The sequence below is a fragment of the Pelophylax lessonae genome (genome assembly GCF_965119305.1).
Source record: "Pelophylax lessonae genome assembly, chromosome: 1".
Taxonomy (NCBI): Eukaryota; Metazoa; Chordata; class Amphibia; order Anura; family Ranidae; genus Pelophylax; species Pelophylax lessonae.
The window spans coordinates 318109293-318130427 of NC_138768.1; the positions used below are offsets into that span (position 1 = coordinate 318109293).

At 43.5% G+C, this 21135-nt stretch overlaps 1 protein-coding gene across 1 annotated transcript in view; it reads right to left on the reverse strand.

Annotated features, from left to right (window-relative positions):
* Positions 1-21135, reverse strand: part of LOC309545393 (Fc receptor-like protein 5) — a gene marked incomplete at its 3' end in the record, with an annotated part of 153630 nt that overhangs the window by 37538 nt on the left and 94957 nt on the right. Inside the window, exons 13-14 of the mRNA XM_082244573.1 lie at positions 15214-15318; positions 1767-1794 (exon numbers count right to left, since the gene is read on the reverse strand). Of these exons, the coding sequence (XP_082100699.1) occupies positions 1767-1794; positions 15214-15318 (133 nt within the window). The remainder of the gene's footprint in view (positions 1-1766; positions 1795-15213; positions 15319-21135) is intronic.

Genomic DNA, 21135 nt, shown 5'->3' on the forward strand with positions numbered 1-21135 from the left:
TTAGGGTTAAGTCTCTTTCCAGATGACTTTATGAACTACTGTTATCTTCAGGACACACTCCTAGTATCCTCTCTTTTGACAACTGACACCCGTCCACTGACTATCCTACTCCGGGGTGGCCCTCCACAGGTCAGGCGCCTTGACACAATCCCCTGTACTCACAATTCTGTTTTTCTAGGGTCTCCTGTGTCTCCCCCTCAGTCAGTTTTCCTGGACCTCTGGGTTCAGCTCTGTTCCTCTGGCCCTCAGAACGACCTCCTGATGCTATATGCCACTGCTACAGAGGAGGAGGCAGCCGTCACGCTTCCTCCGGGACTCTGCTCACCAGCCAAAGACCCTGCAGCACATGTGACCCTGACTTTTGTTCAGTATCCCAGAATGCATGGTGACAGCCTGTCTCTACCAATCACCAGGACTGTATCAAAGCCTATTTGCCAATTGGTCAGGTTTCCTCCCACTGTCCAACATACCTCCCTATTGGACCAGTGTGAAACAATCCTCTAGACTCACTGAATCACATACTGAGCACACTGAGCAGACATCACTAACAGATCCTGCTCTCTGCTAGACAGAAAGAAATATATATTTGCCTGCTGCTCCTCTGATAAGCAGACAGTGCCAAAAACAATACACTCTCACTAGCACCTACCTAGGAGGGTGCTACATATGCTTCTAAAAGAACAGTTTAGGGAGCAGTCTAGAATAATTTAAAAACACATTCCGGCAAAAGAGCAGCAGTATTAATATTTCAAACCAACAAAGTCTGTGTATAAATAGGCAGATTATTTACGCTGCCATTTTACTATTCCCATGGAATAGGGCTCATTTACACTTGCAGTTAGGAGGGGGGGGGGATGTGGTTTTAAAAACATGCGATTGAGCCCATGCCTCCCCCCTTAAACTGCAAAGACAGCGTGATTACAGCGTGGGATGTTCACAAAGATCACAATGCTTTGCATCACAGTTGCTGCAAAAACAATCCCTCCTGTCTGGTTTGGCAGGTAGCGCCACCACCAATATCAAAGTATTCAACCAAATGGGGCAGCACCACAACTGGGTGCAATGTGGCACGTGGCTTCTTTACAGGCTATTGGAATGATAAAGAATATAGTAAGAGTGACAGTACAGTGTCTACAGTACTAGCGTAACAAGCAGCCTGCTCATAATGGCAGTTTTCATTATATGACAGCGGTTACAATAAATCTGTTTGTTTGCAGGACACTAAACAAGAACATTGCAGCATGACTGCTCTGATATTTGACTTTGGGGGGACATTCGGAACCCTGGCATGCCATCAATGACCCAACATTTCAGTGGCCTGCCCAAATACCCTCTACTACATTCTCACTGAAATACAGCATTTGGTAATGAATATTAAAAAACAAAAGAGACAATTGCCACTAGCTTGTGTAACAGGATACATGATATTTTTTAGTAGCATCCTACTGGATGGTAGACAAAATGTAGCCAATGTATTCTATGCATTTTTTTGCACAGTAGATGGACCTGTAGCAGTGTGCAGTAATTGTAAACCTGCACATTTGTTAGGAATCGATGTGCCACCCCTGAGCACAAGCACTGTTGTAGCCTGAGCAAAGAAGAAATTCATATTACGTAGCGTAATATAGTTTTACCATGTTAGCATTACATTTTATAACTGGAGTCTTCTTTTACTGTCTACAGTGTGAAATATACAGTATGGTATACAGCAGACATTCTACAAGATAGACAGATACTGTTTCTTAATTAAGCACCATCTCACGTACCTGAAGTGAAGTCTTTTTTCCTTGTATTCTACAATGAAAAACATAATAAGTTAAAGTTTAACCTCCCTGGCGGTATGATTTTGTCAGGAATTCTGTTCCAAAAGCGGTACAATTCTTTTCATGGAAATTTGGCGTTATGTATTATAGGCCTATAATTCTTAGTAATTACTGACTTAAACTTGACCAAAACAAGTCTCTAGTTGACATCCCAGATGTGATAAATTTGAAACACAAACAAGTGAATTATAATCGAATCAATAATATTATTTTATTATTTAATATATAATATATATAATAAAATTATATTATTGATTAGATTATAATTCATGCGTTATATATTATATATATATATGTGTGTGTGTGTGTATATATATATATATATATAACGCATGAATTATAATCGAATCAATAATATAATTTTATATATATATATATATGTGTGTGTGTATATAGGTATATATATATATATATATATATATATATATATATATATATGTATATTTGCATATATATATATATATGTGTGTGTGTGTATAGGTATATATATATATATGTATATATATATATATATATATATATATATGCATATATATATATATATATATATATATGCATATATAATATATATATATATGCATATATATAATATAAAATGTGTTATGTGTTTTGTGCAACGTTTTTTTTTTTTTTTTGAATTTCCCTCCCTAGTTCCGCTCCCATGCAGCATTGCTGCTGCAGGGAACGGAACTAGGAAGTTCTCCTACCGACAGACGAGCGGCGGAGATCTCGGCTGGCGGTCACAGCAATGAGAGCTCATCGCTGGATCGCCAGGATAAGGTAAGAGAAGCTCCGCTGCACTGTCTGCACGCTCTGCCCATTGACCCCGAGCGTGACTCGGGGATACCGCTAATAGCAGAAAATTCCTTCCCCAGAGTCACGCTCGGGGATACCGCTAAGGCGGTTAAAGTGGAAACATGACTATATTCATGTGGATATGGATATTAAACCTACTAGAAGATCTTCTGATAAGCCATGATACCAATGTAGCACTTCTCCCATAGGGGCAGCTGAGTATAGATCTATCTTGAGTCTCCCTCTGATTATCCTGTTGCCAGATACTGAACATTTTCACACACTGTCAGGTGCACACGCACTCTTTTGCTCGTTGTCTCCAATGACCAGTCTAGGGGATTTGTTTTTGGTGTTTTATTTGGAGAAGTATGATAGGAGAAGGGATTGGTGGGATACTCCATATTCAACTTTCTACAGGTGAGGACAACTCTCACTTGGCTTCACTTAGTAGAACTAAATAGCAGTTCTTTTGCTGAACCATACAGCACTTGCATGGGAAGAATAAGTCCTTTGTTTGTGTTAGCAGCAGACTCAATGAGCTCTGTATCTTCAGGACACTATCAAGTATCCCCTTTAGCTTACACCCAGCCTGCTGACTTTCTAGCGCCAAGAGGGGGATTTTAACAGCAACAGTCTCTAGGATCCCTGTGGGAAGTCTGTACTCATAAGTAGTGTTGAGCGAACACGGACTGTATTATTCGTGTTCGTACCGAATAATTGGATTTTTTTTACCCGAACACGGACACGGACACTTTACTGTATGTTCGGGTAAAAATCCGTGTTCGGTCGTTTTATTTCCGGGTTTTGCATGCTTTGGCGCTCTTTTCATGGCGGGCTTTCAACAGCCAATCAACAATCGTTTAACTGGTGTGCCTTAAGCCATCCCAGCCATGCCTGCAAATGTCTTAGTAGCTGTGATTGGCCGTCTGAAGCATGTGACCAAGTCTTTATAAGTTCGAGGCAGCCGCCGCAGCAGCGTCATTCTGCTGCTTAGCTAAGGGACAGAGCACACATCAATGTGCTGGCTGCTGATTAGGGAAAGATAGGCAGGAAAAAACCATTTGTGTCCGGATAGAATTGAGGGACAGGTCGGAGTGTTTAGGCAGGGCGAGTTGTAGGCATTTTAGGGATAGAGTCTGCTGAATTATAGGGTCAGTGTCTTCTACAAACTACAATCGATATTGCTGTGTGGGGGGTGGGGTGAATCTGCACTCAATCCTGATCTACGATCTCTTCTCAATCCTGTTAGGGACAGAGTCTGCTGAATTTTAGGGAAACTGTGTTCTACAAACTACAATCGATATTGCTGTGTGGTGTGGGATTGGAGATAGGCAGGTGTCAGTGATCCACATCCATTTTTCTGTGTGTGAGCTGCAGTGAACACAATCTTTTTGGGCTGCAGTGAACACAATCTTTTTGGGCTGCAGTGAACACAATCTTTTTGGGCTGCAGTGAACACAATCTTTTTGGGCTGCAGTGAACACAATCTTTTTGGGGTGCAGTGAACAAAATCTTTTTGGGGTGCAGTGAACACAATCCTTTTTGGTGTGCAGTGAACACAATCTTTGTGGGGTGCAGTGAACAAAATCCTTTGTGGGGTGCAGTGAACACAATCTTTTTGGGGTGCAGTGAACAAAATCCTTTTTGGGGTGCAGTGAACAACATCCTTTTTGGGGTGCAGTGAACACAATCTTTTTGGGGTGCAGTGAACAAAATCCTTTGTGGGGTGCAGTGAACACAATCTTTTTGGGGTGCAGTGAACACAATCTTTTTGGGGTGGAGTGAACAACATCCTTTTTGGGGTGCAGTGAACAAAATCCTTTTTGGGGTGCAGTGAACAAAATCATTTTTGGGGTGCAGTGAACACAATCTTTTTGGGGTGCAGTGAACACAATCTTTGTGGGGTGCAGTGAACACAATCTTTTTGGGGTGGAGTGAACAACATCCTTTTTGGGGTGCAGTGAACAACATCCTTTTTGGGGTGCAGTGAACACAATCTTTTTGGGGTGCAGTGAACACAATCTTTGTGGGGTACAGTGAACAGAATCTTTGTGGGGTGCAGTGAACACAATCTTTGGGGGGTACAATGAACACAATCTTTTTGGGGTGCAGTGAACACAATCTTTGTGGGGTGCAGTGAACACAATCTTTTTGGGGTGGAGTGAACAAAATCATTTTTGGGGTGCAGTGAACAACATCCTTTTTGGGGTGCAGTGATCAAAATCCTTTTTGGGGTGCAGTGAACACAATCTTTTTGGGGTGCAGTGAACAAAATCCTTTGTGGGGTGCAGTGAACAGAATCTTTGTGGGGTGCAGTGAACACAATCTTTGGGGGGGTACAGTGAACACAATCTTTTTGGGGTGCAGTGAACACAATCTTTGTGGGGTACAGTGAACAGAATCTTTGTGGGGTGCAGTGAACACAATCTTTGGGGGGTACAGTGAACACAATCTTTTTGGGGTGCAGTGAACACAATCTTTGGGGGGTACAGTGAACACAATCTTTTTGGGGTGCAGTGAACACAATCTTTGTGGGGTGCAGTGAACACAATCTTTGGGGGGGTACAGTGAACACAATCTTTTTGGGGTGCAGTGAACAACATCCTTTTAGGGTGCAGTGAACACAATCTTTGTGGGGTGCAGTGAACAACATCCTTTTAGGGTGCAGTGAACACAATCTTTGTGGGGTACAGTGAACAGAATCTTTGTGGGGTGCAGTGAACACAATCTTTGGGGGGTACAGTGAACACAATCTTTGTGAGGTGCAGTGAACACAATCTTTGTGGGGTGCAGTGAACACAATCATTGTGGGGTGCAGTGAACTCAATCTTTGTGGGGTACAGTGAACACAATCTCATACTTCTGAAGATTTGAGGGTGCTGCCTGTTCCATACTCCCCCTACTCCTCATCTAGCCTTTTAGGGGTACAAACAATAGTAATTGGGGCCTAGTGTGGTTGTGTACGTGTGATATACATACACTTTTTTTGGATCATATTTTCTATTCCGCTATTTAATCAAAAACCTTTGGGGATCAGTTAAATTGGGGGATAGTCTGTGTTGGTACGTGTGAGAGAGATCCACCTTTCCAAGTTGTTGGGGTTCATCTCATACTTCTGAAGGTTTGAGGGTGCTGCCTGTTCCATACTCCCCCTACTCCTAGCCTTTTAGGGGTACAAACAATAGTAATTGGGGCCTAGTGTGGTTGTGTACGTGTGATATACATACACTTTTTTTGGATCATATTTTCTATTCCGCTATTTAATCAAAAACCTTTGGGGATCAGTTAAATTGGGGGATAGTCTGTGTTGGTACGTGTGAGAGAGATCCACCTTTCCAAGTTGTTGGGGTTCATCTCATACTTCTGAAGGTTTGAGGGTGCTGCCTGTTCCATACCCCCCCTACTCCTCATCTAGCCTTTTAGGGGTACAAACAATAGTAATTGGGGCCTAGTGTGGTTGTGTACGTGTGATATACATACACTTTTTTTGGATCATATTTTCTATTCCGCTATTTAATCAAAAACCTTTGGGGATCAGTTAAATTGGGGGATAGTCTGTGTTGGTACGTGTGAGAGAGATCCACCTTTCCAAGTTGTTGGGGTTCATCTCATACTTCTGAAGGTTTGAGGGTGCTGCCTGTTCCATACCCCCCCTACTCCTCATCTAGCCTTTTAGGGGTACAAACAATAGTAATTGGGGCCCAGTGTGGTTGTGTACGTGTGATATACATACACTTTTTTTGGATCATATTTTCTATTCCGCTATTTAATCAAAAACCTTTGGGGATCAGTTAAATTGGGGGATAGTCTGTGTTGGTACGTGTGAGAGAGATCCACCTTTCCAAGTTGTTGGGGTTCATCTCATACTTCTGAAGGTTTGAGGGTGCTGCCTGTTCCATACCCCCCCTACTCCTCATCTAGCCTTTTAGGGGTACAAACAATAGTAATTGGGGCCCAGTGTGGTTGTGTACGTGTGATATACATACACTTTTTTTGGATCATATTTTCTATTCCGCTATTTAATCAAAAACCTTTGGGGATCAGTTAAATTGGGGGATAGTCTGTGTTGGTACGTGTGAGAGAGATCCACCTTTCCAAGTTGTTGGGGTTCATCTCATACTTCTGAAGGTTTGAGGGTGCTGCCTGTTCCATACCCCCCCTACTCCTCATCTAGCCTTTTAGGGGTACAAACAATAGTAATTGGGGCCTAGTGTGGTTGTGTACGTGTGATATACATACACTTTTTTTGGATCATATTTTCTATTCCGCTATTTAATCAAAAACCTTTGGGGATCAGTTAAATTGGGGGATAGTCTGTGTTGGTACGTGTGAGAGAGATCCACCTTTCCAAGTTTTTGGGGTTCATCTCATACTTCTGAAGATTTGAGGGTGCTGCCTGTTCCATACCCCCCCTACTCCTCATCTAGCCTTTTAGGGGTACAAACAATAGTAATTGGGGCCTAGTGTGGTTGTGTACGTGTGATATACATACACTTTTTTTGGATCATATTTTCTATTCCGCTATTTAATCAAAAACCTTTGGGGATCAGTTAAATTGGGGGATAGTCTGTGTTGGTACGTGTGAGAGAGATCCACCTTTCCAAGTTGTTGGGGTTCATCTCATACTTCTGAAGGTTTGAGGGTGCTGCCTGTTCCATACCCCCCCTACTCCTCATCTAGCCTTTTAGGGGTACAAACAATAGTAATTGGGGCCTAGTGTGGTTGTGTACGTGTGATATACATACACTTTTTTTGGATCATATTTTCTATTCCGCTATTTAATCAAAAACCTTTGGGGATCAGTTAAATTGGGGGATAGTCTGTGTTGGTACGTGTGAGAGAGATCCACCTTTCCAAGTTTTTGGGGTTCATCTCATACTTCTGAAGATTTGAGGGTGCTGCCTGTTCCATACCCCCCCTACTCCTCATCTAGCCTTTTAGGGGTACAAACAATAGTAATTGGGGCCTAGTGTGGTTGTGTACGTGTGATATACATACACTTTTTTTGGATCATATTTTCTATTCCGCTATTTAATCAAAAACCTTTGGGGATCAGTTAAATTGGGGGATAGTCTGTGTTGGTACGTGTGAGAGAGATCCACCTTTCCAAGTTGTTGGGGTTCATCTCATACTTCTGAAGGTTTGAGGGTGCTGCCTGTTCCATACCCCCCCTACTCCTCATCTAGCCTTTTAGGGGTACAAACAATAGTAATTGGGGCCTAGTGTGGTTGTGTACGTGTGATATACATACACTTTTTTTGGATCATATTTTCTATTCCGCTATTTAATCAAAAACCTTTGGGGATCAGTTAAATTGGGGGATAGTCTGTGTTGGTACGTGTGAGAGAGATCCACCTTTCCAAGTTTTTGGGGTTCATCTCATACTTCTGAAGATTTGAGGGTGCTGCCTGTTCCATACCCCCCCTACTCCTCATCTAGCCTTTTAGGGGTACAAACAATAGTAATTGGGGCCTAGTGTGGTTGTGTACGTGTGATATACATACACTTTTTTTGGATCATATTTTCTATTCCGCTATTTAATCAAAAACCTTTGGGGATCAGTTAAATTGGGGGATAGTCTGTGTTGGTACGTGTGAGAGAGATCCACCTTTCCAAGTTGTTGGGGTTCATCTCATACTTCTGAAGGTTTGAGGGTGCTGCCTGTTCCATACCCCCCCTACTCCTCATCTAGCCTTTTAGGGGTACAAACAATAGTAATTGGGGCCCAGTGTGGTTGTGTACGTGTGATATACATACACTTTTTTTGGATCATATTTTCTATTCCGCTATTTAATCAAAAACCTTTGGGGATCAGTTAAATTGGGGGATAGTCTGTGTTGGTACGTGTGAGAGAGATCCACCTTTCCAAGTTGTTGGGGTTCATCTCATACTTCTGAAGGTTTGAGGGTGCTGCCTGTTCCATACCCCCCCTACTCCTCATCTAGCCTTTTAGGGGTACAAACAATAGTAATTGGGGCCTAGTGTGGTTGTGTACGTGTGATATACATACACTTTTTTTGGATCATATTTTCTATTCCGCTATTTAATCAAAAACCTTTGGGGATCAGTTAAATTGGGGGATAGTCTGTGTTGGTACGTGTGAGAGAGATCCACCTTTCCAAGTTTTTGGGGTTCATCTCATACTTCTGAAGATTTGAGGGTGCTGCCTGTTCCATACCCCCCCTACTCCTCATCTAGCCTTTTAGGGGTACAAACAATAGTAATTGGGGCCCAGTGTGGTTGTGTACGTGTGATATACATACACTTTTTTTGGATCATATTTTCTATTCCGCTATTTAATCAAAAACCTTTGGGGATCAGTTAAATTGGGGGATAGTCTGTGTTGGTACGTGTGAGAGAGATCCACCTTTCCAAGTTGTTGGGGTTCATCTCATACTTCTGAAGGTTTGAGGGTGCTGCCTGTTCCATACCCCCCCTACTCCTCATCTAGCCTTTTAGGGGTACAAACAATAGTAATTGGGGCCTAGTGTGGTTGTGTACGTGTGATATACATACACTTTTTTTGGATCATATTTTCTATTCCGCTATTTAATCAAAAACCTTTGGGGATCAGTTAAATTGGGGGATAGTCTGTGTTGGTACGTGTGAGAGAGATCCACCTTTCCAAGTTTTTGGGGTTCATCTCATACTTCTGAAGATTTGAGGGTGCTGCCTGTTCCATACCCCCCCTACTCCTCATCTAGCCTTTTAGGGGTACAAACAATAGTAATTGGGGCCTAGTGTGGTTGTGTACGTGTGATATACATACACTTTTTTTGGATCATATTTTCTATTCCGCTATTTAATCAAAAACCTTTGGGGATCAGTTAAATTGGGGGATAGTCTGTGTTGGTACGTGTGAGAGAGATCCACCTTTCCAAGTTGTTGGGGTTCATCTCATACTTCTGAAGGTTTGAGGGTGCTGCCTGTTCCATACCCCCCCTACTCCTCATCTAGCCTTTTAGGGGTACAAACAATAGTAATTGGGGCCTAGTGTGGTTGTGTACGTGTGATATACATACACTTTTTTTGGATCATATTTTCTATTCCGCTATTTAATCAAAAACCTTTGGGGATCAGTTAAATTGGGGGATAGTCTGTGTTGGTACGTGTGAGAGAGATCCACCTTTCCAAGTTTTTGGGGTTCATCTCATACTTCTGAAGATTTGAGGGTGCTGCCTGTTCCATACCCCCCCTACTCCTCATCTAGCCTTTTAGGGGTACAAACAATAGTAATTGGGGCCTAGTGTGGTTGTGTACGTGTGATATACATACACTTTTTTTGGATCATATTTTCTATTCCGCTATTTAATCAAAAACCTTTGGGGATCAGTTAAATTGGGGGATAGTCTGTGTTGGTACGTGTGAGAGAGATCCACCTTTCCAAGTTGTTGGGGTTCATCTCATACTTCTGAAGGTTTGAGGGTGCTGCCTGTTCCATACCCCCCCTACTCCTCATCTAGCCTTTTAGGGGTACAAACAATAGTAATTGGGGCCCAGTGTGGTTGTGTACGTGTGATATACATACACTTTTTTTGGATCATATTTTCTATTCCGCTATTTAATCAAAAACCTTTGGGGATCAGTTAAATTGGGGGATAGTCTGTGTTGGTACGTGTGAGAGAGATCCACCTTTCCAAGTTGTTGGGGTTCATCTCATACTTCTGAAGGTTTGAGGGTGCTGCCTGTTCCATACTCCCCCTACTCCTAGCCTTTTAGGGGTACAAACAATAGTAATTGGGGCCTAGTGTGGTTGTGTACGTGTGATATACATACACTTTTTTTGGATCATATTTTCTATTCCGCTATTTAATCAAAAACCTTTGGGGATCAGTTAAATTGGGGGATAGTCTGTGTTGGTACGTGTGAGAGAGATCCACCTTTCCAAGTTGTTGGGGTTCATCTCATACTTCTGAAGGTTTGAGGGTGCTGCCTGTTCCATACTCCCCCTACTCCTCATCTAGCCTTTTAGGGGTACAAACAATAGTAATTGGGGCCTAGTGTGGTTGTGTACGTGTGATATACATACACTTTTTTTGGATCATATTTTCTATTCCGCTATTTAATCAAAAACCTTTGGGGATCAGTTAAATTGGGGGATAGTCTGTGTTGGTACGTGTGAGAGAGATCCACCTTTCCAAGTTGTTGGGGTTCATCTCATACTTCTGAAGGTTTGAGGGTGCTGCCTGTTCCATACCCCCCCTACTCCTCATCTAGCCTTTTAGGGGTACAAACAATAGTAATTGGGGCCTAGTGTGGTTGTGTACGTGTGATATACATACACTTTTTTTGGATCATATTTTCTATTCCGCTATTTAATCAAAAACCTTTGGGGATCAGTTAAATTGGGGGATAGTCTGTGTTGGTACGTGTGAGAGAGATCCACCTTTCCAAGTTGTTGGGGTTCATCTCATACTTCTGAAGGTTTGAGGGTGCTGCCTGTTCCATACCCCCCCTACTCCTCATCTAGCCTTTTAGGGGTACAAACAATAGTAATTGGGGCCTAGTGTGGTTGTGTACGTGTGATATACATACACTTTTTTTGGATCATATTTTCTATTCCGCTATTTAATCAAAAACCTTTGGGGATCAGTTAAATTGGGGGATAGTCTGTGTTGGTACGTGTGAGAGAGATCCACCTTTCCAAGTTTTTGGGGTTCATCTCATACTTCTGAAGATTTGAGGGTGCTGCCTGTTCCATACCCCCCCTACTCCTCATCTAGCCTTTTAGGGGTACAAACAATAGTAATTGGGGCCTAGTGTGGTTGTGTACGTGTGATATACATACACTTTTTTTGGATCATATTTTCTATTCCGCTATTTAATCAAAAACCTTTGGGGATCAGTTAAATTGGGGGATAGTCTGTGTTGGTACGTGTGAGAGAGATCCACCTTTCCAAGTTGTTGGGGTTCATCTCATACTTCTGAAGGTTTGAGGGTGCTGCCTGTTCCATACCCCCCCTACTCCTCATCTAGCCTTTTAGGGGTACAAACAATAGTAATTGGGGCCTAGTGTGGTTGTGTACGTGTGATATACATACACTTTTTTTGGATCATATTTTCTATTCCGCTATTTAATCAAAAACCTTTGGGGATCAGTTAAATTGGGGGATAGTCTGTGTTGGTACGTGTGAGAGAGATCCACCTTTCCAAGTTTTTGGGGTTCATCTCATACTTCTGAAGATTTGAGGGTGCTGCCTGTTCCATACCCCCCCTACTCCTCATCTAGCCTTTTAGGGGTACAAACAATAGTAATTGGGGCCTAGTGTGGTTGTGTACGTGTGATATACATACACTTTTTTTGGATCATATTTTCTATTCCGCTATTTAATCAAAAACCTTTGGGGATCAGTTAAATTGGGGGATAGTCTGTGTTGGTACGTGTGAGAGAGATCCACCTTTCCAAGTTGTTGGGGTTCATCTCATACTTCTGAAGGTTTGAGGGTGCTGCCTGTTCCATACTCCCCCTACTCCTCATCTAGCCTTTTAGGGGTACAAACAATAGTAATTGGGGCCCAGTGTGGTTGTGTACGTGTGATATACATACACTTTTTTTGGATCATATTTTCTATTCCGCTATTTAATTTAACTGGGCCTCCATGCGAGACCTGTGTGCCTTGTTGCGCTGTTTTGAGTACTCCACCAACATGGCCAGTCGCAATGACGCCGTTCTCAGCTTAACTATCCCACTTCTATGCCTCCTTGAAAAAACAATTCGGGCGATGATGGAAGAGGATGTGGCACAGGATGAGGAGGAGGAGGAGGATGAAGAGGTAACATTTCCAAGGCTTTCAGGGCAGTCATTCGCAAGGGGCTCCGAGGGTGGGTTCCTGCACACGCAAACGCCAGGGACGCAATTGTCCAGCAGGGGCACAGTTCTGGAGGATGAGGAGGATGAGGAGGAGGAGGAGCTGGAGGAGGAGATGGAACCATGTTCACAGCAGGGTGGCACCCAGGCCAGCTCATGGCCATCACTGGTGCGTGGCTGGGGGGATACAGAGGACACGGACGATACACCTCCCACAGAGGACAGCCTTTCGTTGCCTCTGGGCAGCCTGGCACACATGAGCGATTACATGCTGCAGTGTCTCCACAACGACCGCCGAGTTGCCCACATTCTAACTTGTGCTGATTACTGGGTGGCCACGCTGCTAGATCCCCGTTACAAGGACAACGTACCGTCCTTAATTCACTCACTGGAGCGCGATCGCAAGATGCGCGAGTACAAGCGCACGCTGGTAGACGCCATGCTGCTGGCATTCCCATCTGACAGCGGGGCCACAGTGGAAGCACAAGGCAGAGGAGGAGGAGGAGGAGGTCGCCAACGCAACCAGGGCACCGCCAGCACCTCAGAAGGCAGGGTTAGCATGGCCGAAATGTGGAAAAGCTTTGTCAGCACGCCACAACAAACAGCAGCACCAGCAGCTCAGATGGAACGTCTTAGCAGGAGGCAGCATTTTACCAACATGGTGGAGCAGTATGTGTGCACACGCCTACATGTAGTGAATGACGGGTCTGCCCCCTTCAACTTCTGGGTCTCCAAATTGGGCACATGGCCTGAGCTTGCCCTTTACGCCTTGGAGGTGCTGGCGTGCCCTGCAGCCAGTGTATTATCTGAACGGGTATTTAGCACGGCTGGGGGCGTTATAACAGACAAGCGCAGCCGCCTGTCCAGAGACAATGTGGACAAGCTCACGTTCATTAAAATGAACCAGGCATGGATCCCACGGGACTTTTCCGTACCTTATGCAGAATAGCAATGGATACCGACCTTACCCACCCATTGTTCCATTTTTGCTCTTTCTCACTCTTTTGGGGTGTACCCTCATTTAAAATTTTTGAAAAGAAGCAGTGTTGGCTACCTCGTCCTCCTCCTCAGGGCCAGATTAATGTAGGGGCTATTGGAGCTGCAGCTCCAGGCCCCTACCTTTTATATAGGCCCCGGGTTGGCCATATTCACTGTTACCGCTCTTCTGTCACTTGTAAACACAGAAGTCTGGCTTCTATGCTCGCTTCCCCAGGCAGCACCCTCAGAACCTCCCCACACAGCGTGAAGGCCGGACAAGGAGGGACAGTTGGCGATGCATGGATGTGTTTATGGGCTTCAGAGACAGCATCCCATGTTGAATTAGGCATGCATGGCTGCACCCTTCCTCCTCTGGGTGCATGGCAAGGCACGGCCCTTAAGGCCCTTCAAAATCCTCAGCACCAAGCCCATGATGCTGTTAATCCGGCCCTGGTCCTCCTCCACCGCCGCTTCCACCTACACCGCCCATAGGTGTGCGCAGCCTATTGCATTAAGGTGTGCACCCCAAAGTTGAAATACACATGCATGTGTTTGCCAGCAGGGAGAGTAATGTATCGGGGCCATGTACCTGTAGGCAAGGAGAAATAGAGCAGAGCAGGTCCCAGGGAGATCTTTCCCATCTCCTCACTGGCAATGCTATGTGCCCTAGGTGATTAGGGTGTGCCCAGGCACACCCAGCACACCCTGTGCGCACGCCTATGTCACCGCCACATCCACCACCACCTCAACTTCCCTCCTACTCCATATGGGCCTCGTCCTTCAGAGATGAAGAAGAACATTGTTTTATTTTTCTGTTTTTTTTTGTTGTTTTAAGTTATTTCCCTATCCACATTTGTTTGCAGAGCACTTGCCATGCTCTTAATTACGTTTTGCTGCCATTTGCAGCACTCTAGCCCTTTCCTTTGGTGTTTTAGAGCCATTTTAGTGCCTTAAAGTTCGGGTCCCCATTGACTTCAATGGGGTTCGGTGTCCGGGAAAAGTTCGGTAAAAGTCCGGGACACGGACCCGGACTTTTTTTTAAAGTTCGGCCGAACCCGTCGAACACGGACATCTAGGTGTCCGCTCAACCCTACTCATAAGGCCCTGATCGCAGGTCACCTTCTAGTATCCAGACGAGTTACATGAACATCCTCCTTTAGTCAGCTCTCAAAAGAATCCCTGGGTTTTAACATCTCTGTTTCTGGCCCTCAGGTCGACCACCTGAGACCGCATGGCAGCCTGTGCTGGGGAGAGACAGCAGCCCCCTTCCCACATGGACTCCGCTCTCCAGCCGAAGACCAGAAGCCCCATGTGCACCTCAGATATAAGCACAGTCACCCAGCATACACCGGGGCATCCCCCATGCCCATTGCCCAAGGCTGTACAGTTATCCCTTGCTCTCATTTGCAGGGTTTCCCCCCACTATCCAATACACTGTATCGCTATTGGATCAGTGTGAAACATCAAGCCAGGATGAGCAGCATCAGAGCACACTGGGCAGGTTCTATCCTACAATCTCAGTTTCCTGTTAAGCAGGCAGCTACTAGTTTTACCTGGCTGTCTCTTTGTTAAGTAGAGAAACCAAAAACAATATACACCTACATTAGCACCTATCTAGGAGGGTGCTACACCAAGAAAACGCTTTGTATTCCCGTGTCTTTTTTAAAATACAATCACGGGGTAATATTTGTATTGCTTTTATTGCAATTTGTACATACCCAGACCACATTACCATCATATTTATTGTTGTAAAATGTGCAGAGCTTCACACAACAAAAAAAAAATACATTTGTATGGGATAACACTTACTTCTCTTATACTTCATATAGAATAGGAGTACCAAAGCTAAGCAGAGAAGAAGTGATACAGCTCCAATAATCCCTGCTACCGCTGGAGGTGACAACAAAGAGGGCCCTGAAAAATAGAAGGCAGAGTTGCAGCTTCAATCTACTCCTAGATCTGTGCAGTTTCTTGAAAGCAATGTGTAGTGGCTTTGTATATATTTTTCTATAGGATAATAAACCACCCAGTTGTATTCAGTAGTATTCAGTATAGTCCTTATATGACTTGAAGTTAATAACTTTAATTCTCACAGGACAGGTACAACTTTGACTATTCACAGAGCTTTTTGAATGGCTAGAACTCGGACATATGTATATATATTGTATATAGTTCTTCCAACAGTCACAACAAATTTACATAAAACTCCTGTACATATACTTAAATCAGTATCAATGAATGTACATGCTGTAACCATATCCTTTTTATAATATAAAGTAACCCAAACTTAGTAACCACCCCAGGCTGTGAATTCTGATGTATTTTGTGGGCCAGTGTCAGAGGCAATAGGTTGCCAATAATTGGCTGGTTATGGATAAGATTTTTGACCAAAATAGCTTGGACTCCGGGCATCCTACCAAGTGGTGATCAAAGTGCAGTTTTTCTGACTAGGTAGAATGGTTACAGCAGCCACCTGCTGATATAAGGAATGTGGCTGCCAGTGTAATTGACCATCTGTAGCCATAAAGCAAAGATTCTGGACGGCTGTGCTTCTAAAAAGCCTCTTTATTGAAGTTTCATGTGACCGACCATATGTAGCCAGCAGGTGGATAAAGACTAAAAATTTTGGATTGCATGATGCATCATAGACCTACCATTAAAATATATGTAGCACTGATTTCTCAAGGAGCTGCTGGATTGTTGGATTTTTCTGTCCTTCCCAGTTGTGACCCGCCCTTAAAGTGGAAGTCAGTCAAACACTAACAATACTTAAAATGTCACTTAACCTGCAACAGTAAAATCAGTCTGTATATGCATTAAGGCATGCTTGTTATACTCAATGTGAAACCTAAGGGGTAGTCCTCTGCATTGTATAAAAAGACTGTTTGATCCTGTCTTATCTGATCCTCCCCTTTTTCCACTGTCCCCAATCCATCTCCTGGTAGAACAGAGCCTTAGGGGCACTCTGCACATGCTCAGTTTGGTGTGTATTGCTAGAGAGTTTTTTTTTCTTTTGAGTGCATCTGATCAGCACAGGGCCAATCAGCACTGTCCAGACAGAGGGTCAGGGGTCCTGCATCCTCATAGGATCAATCATGGGAGAATGAAAACTCCTCCTACAAGCTTTAACCAGACACTGATAGAAGTTACATGACTGCTCTAATGGCTGATGAATAAAGGTATTTAGCAGTTTATATTTCCTAAAATGATTGCATTTCCATGTTCTGTGTACTGTGGGAGACCAGATATAGTAAATACAGAGTCCTGGGTTTAGTAACACTTTAAATACACTGCCCAACTTCTAGAGGCCTGGTGGTGACCCCCAAAGACAGGGAGGGCCAACATCCCTCCTCAGGGTGCAGATTAGTAGGCATGGTGGGTGGTGAACAAGATAGAAAGATGGATGCCAGTCACTTTATGCTTAAACAAGGAGAAGTTTATTTCTCACAACAGGAACAAAAATGGGAGAGAGGGGTAGGGCATAGGACACCCTTAGTGAAAATGGCAGATTGGCAGACTCCCTAGACACAAGTGTAGCATAGGCAGACAGCAGTACAGAAAAAGAGCCTTTAAGTTTGGAATGACCTGGAAGGCAACTCCTCTCCCCTGGGTCCAGTTTCCCTTTAGCAATCTGTACTTTGTAGCATCAGCTGTCTCCTATAGCAACTGCAGGTAACTCACGGAAGGTGCAGGAACTCTGAGGATGATTCTCTGGATGCTTTCTCAGGCTCTCCATGGTTCCCCAGTCCATGGCAGAGTCACCTCTATTACTCCATCTCAGGTCTTCCTCCATTCCTTCACTCTTCCAAGCAGTGTGCAGGCTCTCCCTTCCAGATCCCTGAGCACATGGTTAGGCCTCAGGCTTCATGCCTACCCAGCAGCAGCTGTTACTCACACACTCCACCCGCCCAGACTGGGTGGTAGGAGACAGGTCACCTGACTTCCTCCAAATAAATAGCCTCTCCCAGCATGCTCAGCTACCAATGTGATTGGCTGAGAGAAAGATACATATTCATTACCTGACTGACTGCAATTCATCATATTTATGCCAAAGGTAACAGTGCCACCTGCTGACAGAAGGGAGAAATACAACCAAACCAGGATTAGGAGGTAACTCCAATGACCACAATACTACAAATCAGCCAGGCTAGCTACCAACTAGCACAACTAAATTTAATAGCAACCCTGCTTAGGACAAGGGTTCTACACAGCTGTATTGCTTGAATCCAACACGTCTCCCTGCATGTAGATCTACCTACATGCTTGTATAATAAATACATCTACTTTTCAATCTAGCTTCAGCAGTCACCAGAACTAGTGTCCCCATTGGCAGGTTTCTATTACTTTTCTGGGGATGACAATGATAATGGTAAACAGGACAAATAGAGCGGGTGAATCCCCCTAATGGGGGCACAGACAGCAATAAAAACTGACAGGGGCTCTAATCCCTCTCCAATCTGTCCAAAGCTACAAAAAAAAGTTTTACCTTTAGTTATACTTCAAGCATTAGTGTTTGACTTAACTTCCACTTTAAGTGGACACAACAACTCACACCAGTAGTGATACATTGGGCTTTATTTAAGAAGATAAAAGTAATGTAAGGGAAGCGCAGTTTAGGCTGTTTTAACAATGACAGGGTTACTGAAAAAATTATAAACGCAACAAGATAAATGCTATTCCTTCCCCTAGCAGCCTGTGAAATGAACCCACTAGAATGGACTAGGTGAGTGGAAAGGAAATTACACTGACATAACAATAATAGCAGCAACTGAGGTAAATTATTATTATTATACAGGATTATAAAGCGCCAACAGTTTACGCAGCACTTTACAATAAAAAGGGGGACAGCACAATTTACAATACAGTTTAATATCAAAGGAATAGGAGGGCCATGCTCATGAAGCTTACAATCTAAATGGAGGGAGAGGTGGTACAAAAGGTAGTGGCTGTGGGGGATGATCTGATGGAGTGGACTTAAGTACAGATCTTAGTTGGAGGTGGGGGTAGGCTTCCCTGAATAAGTGTGTTTTCAGGGATCGCCTAAAGGCGGACAGGGTAGGAGCTGACTTGACATACTGGGGCAGGGAGTTCCAGAGGATAGAAGAGGCTCTGGAGAAGTCCTGGAGGCGAGTGTGGGAGGAGGTAACAAGGGAACTAGAGAGCAGGAGGTCCTTGGAGGAACGAAGAGGACGATTTGGACGATATCTGCACATTAGGTTGGTGATGTAGCTGGGGGTGATGTTGTGTATGGCCTTGTATGCTGTGGTTAGTATTTTGAATTTTATGCAATGGGGTAGAGGAAGTCAGTGAAGAGAATGGCAGAGAGGGGAAGCAGTCACGGATCGGCTAGTAAGGTGTATTAATCTGGCAGCAGCATTCATGATGGACTTAAGGGGGGGGGATAGCCTGTGTAAAGGTAGGCCAGTGAGGAGGGAGCAGTTGCAGTAGTAAAGGCAGGAAATAACCACGGAGTGAATACGTTGTTTTGTGGTGTCATTAGTTAGGAAGGGGTCAGAGTTTAGATCCAGCACCCTGGCATGTGTGGAAGGACCAATGATTGTGCCATTGATCTCAATGGTAAAGTCGTGTGGAGAGGATCAAGGAGGAGGAAGTATTACAAACTTAGTCTTAGAAAAGTTGAGTTTGAGGAAATGGTGTGACATCCATACTGATAAGGCACTCAGCAAGTTTGTGATGCTTGAGGAGATTAAGGCAGTGAGTTGAGGAGTCGAGAGATAGATCTGGGTGTCGTCAGCATAAAGGTGGTAACAAAAGCCGTGGGAGGTTATATCAACTGGCCCAGGGAAGAGGTATAGAGAGAGAATAAGAGGGGCCCTAGGACAGAGCCTTGGGGTACTCCAACAGAAAGAGGAAGAAAGAGGAAGAGGAGCAGAGGAGATGTTGTTGTATGTTACGCTGAAAGTGTACTGAGATAGGTAGAGGAGAACCAGGAAAGAGCAGAGTCACGGAGGCCAGTGGAGTGGAGTTTATTAAGGAGGAAGCTGTGCAGAAAGGTCTAAGAGTATGAGTATGGAGTAGTGGCCATTGGTTTTAGCAGTTAGTAGGTCGTTGGTGAGTTTTAGTAGGGCAGTTTCTGTCGAATGTTGTGAATGGAAGCCGGACTGTAGGGGATCGAGAAGGCTGTTGTCAGTGAGGAAGCAACTCATACGGTTGTGGACAAGGCGTTCAAGAATCTTAGAGGCAAATGGGAGCAGGGAAATTGGTCTTAAGTTTTAAAGACAAGTGGGGTCCATTGAGGGTTTTTTAAGTATGCGGGTAACCAGTGCATGTTTGAGCAGCGAGGGAAAGGTGCCTGGAGAAGAGAGGGAGAGATTGAAGATGTGGGTTAGAGAGTTTAGAATAGGGCAGGAGTGTGTTTGCAGTAGTTGCAAGGGGGCAGGGTCCAGGGGACAGGTAGTGAGGAGGGGTGTGGAAAGAAGTTTGGCAACTTCATCCGCAGTTACAGGGTTGAAGAAGAAAAGTGTTGAGTTTGGAGTTGGACATGAGGTGTTGGTTGGTGGAGGAAGATGGATGCTGGATATCTTATCACAAATTGTGTTGATTTTGTTTTTAAAGTGATTATCTTGCCATGCAGTCTAAAAAGTAAGCCAGTGGTAGGGCACTTATATTTGTGTTGAAGAACTAACCTCCAAAATGAGAATATTTGTTTTTTATGGGCTATTGAGTGGGAAATACTTCCAAGGTATCCTGGGGAGAGCTGAGCTTGAAAGATGGCTAGCAAGCCTAATGCAAATACTGCAAATGTGGGCAAAGGCCTCTCGCCACACTGTTGCTTTGCAGATGTATTTTTGGTCAGCAATCTGTCCCCTGAATGGTGCATGTTTCCATTAAACGCTTGGTGGATGCTATTGTGTGTAAAGGGTTAAGTTAACTATGGCTGCAACTAACAATTATTTTCATAATGAATTAGTTGGCCGATTATTATTTGGATAAATTGGATAACAATCTCAAAAAAAGCATGGTGTATAATTTAGTTAATATGTAAAAGAAAATGATTCTTGAATATCCATATGCAGTAGTAAATTTAAATAACCAGCTATATGGCTGGGGAACAAACTATCTAATCCACTCTGAAAATAAAAGACAGAAGATATATATACAGTGCCTTGCGAAAGTATTCGGCCCCCTTGAACTTTGCGACCTTTTGCAACATTTCAGGCTTCAAACATAAAGATATAAAACTGTAATATTTTGTGAAGAATCAACAACAAGTCGGACACAATCATGAAGTGAAAAGTGTGCAAGCGGGGTTGTGAACGGCGCTACCGTGTTAAAAGCATAAATACATTTGGTGAGTAAATGTTATAAATAGTGGTATAAAAAACATAGGGAATATATGTAAAATGTATATATAAAATTAAAAGTGCTGAATGTGCTATTCTTAATAAGGTATAATTTATAAAGTGCACATGTGACTTATGGTTTTTCAAAAAACAGTTTTAGTGAGAGTACATACTCTGTGCCTTTAAAAATGCAAATAACAAAGTGCAGAGTGCTGATGTAGAAAAAAAAAATGAAAAATAAAAAATCACCGTCTTGTCCTTAGTTTTGTGTCTTTTTTTCTACATCAGCACTCTGCACTTTGTTATTTGCATTTTTAAAGGCACAGAGTATGTACTCTCACTAAAACTGTTTTTTGAAAAACCATAAGTCACATGTGCACTTTATAAATTATACCTTATTAAGAATAGCACATTCAGCACTTTTAAT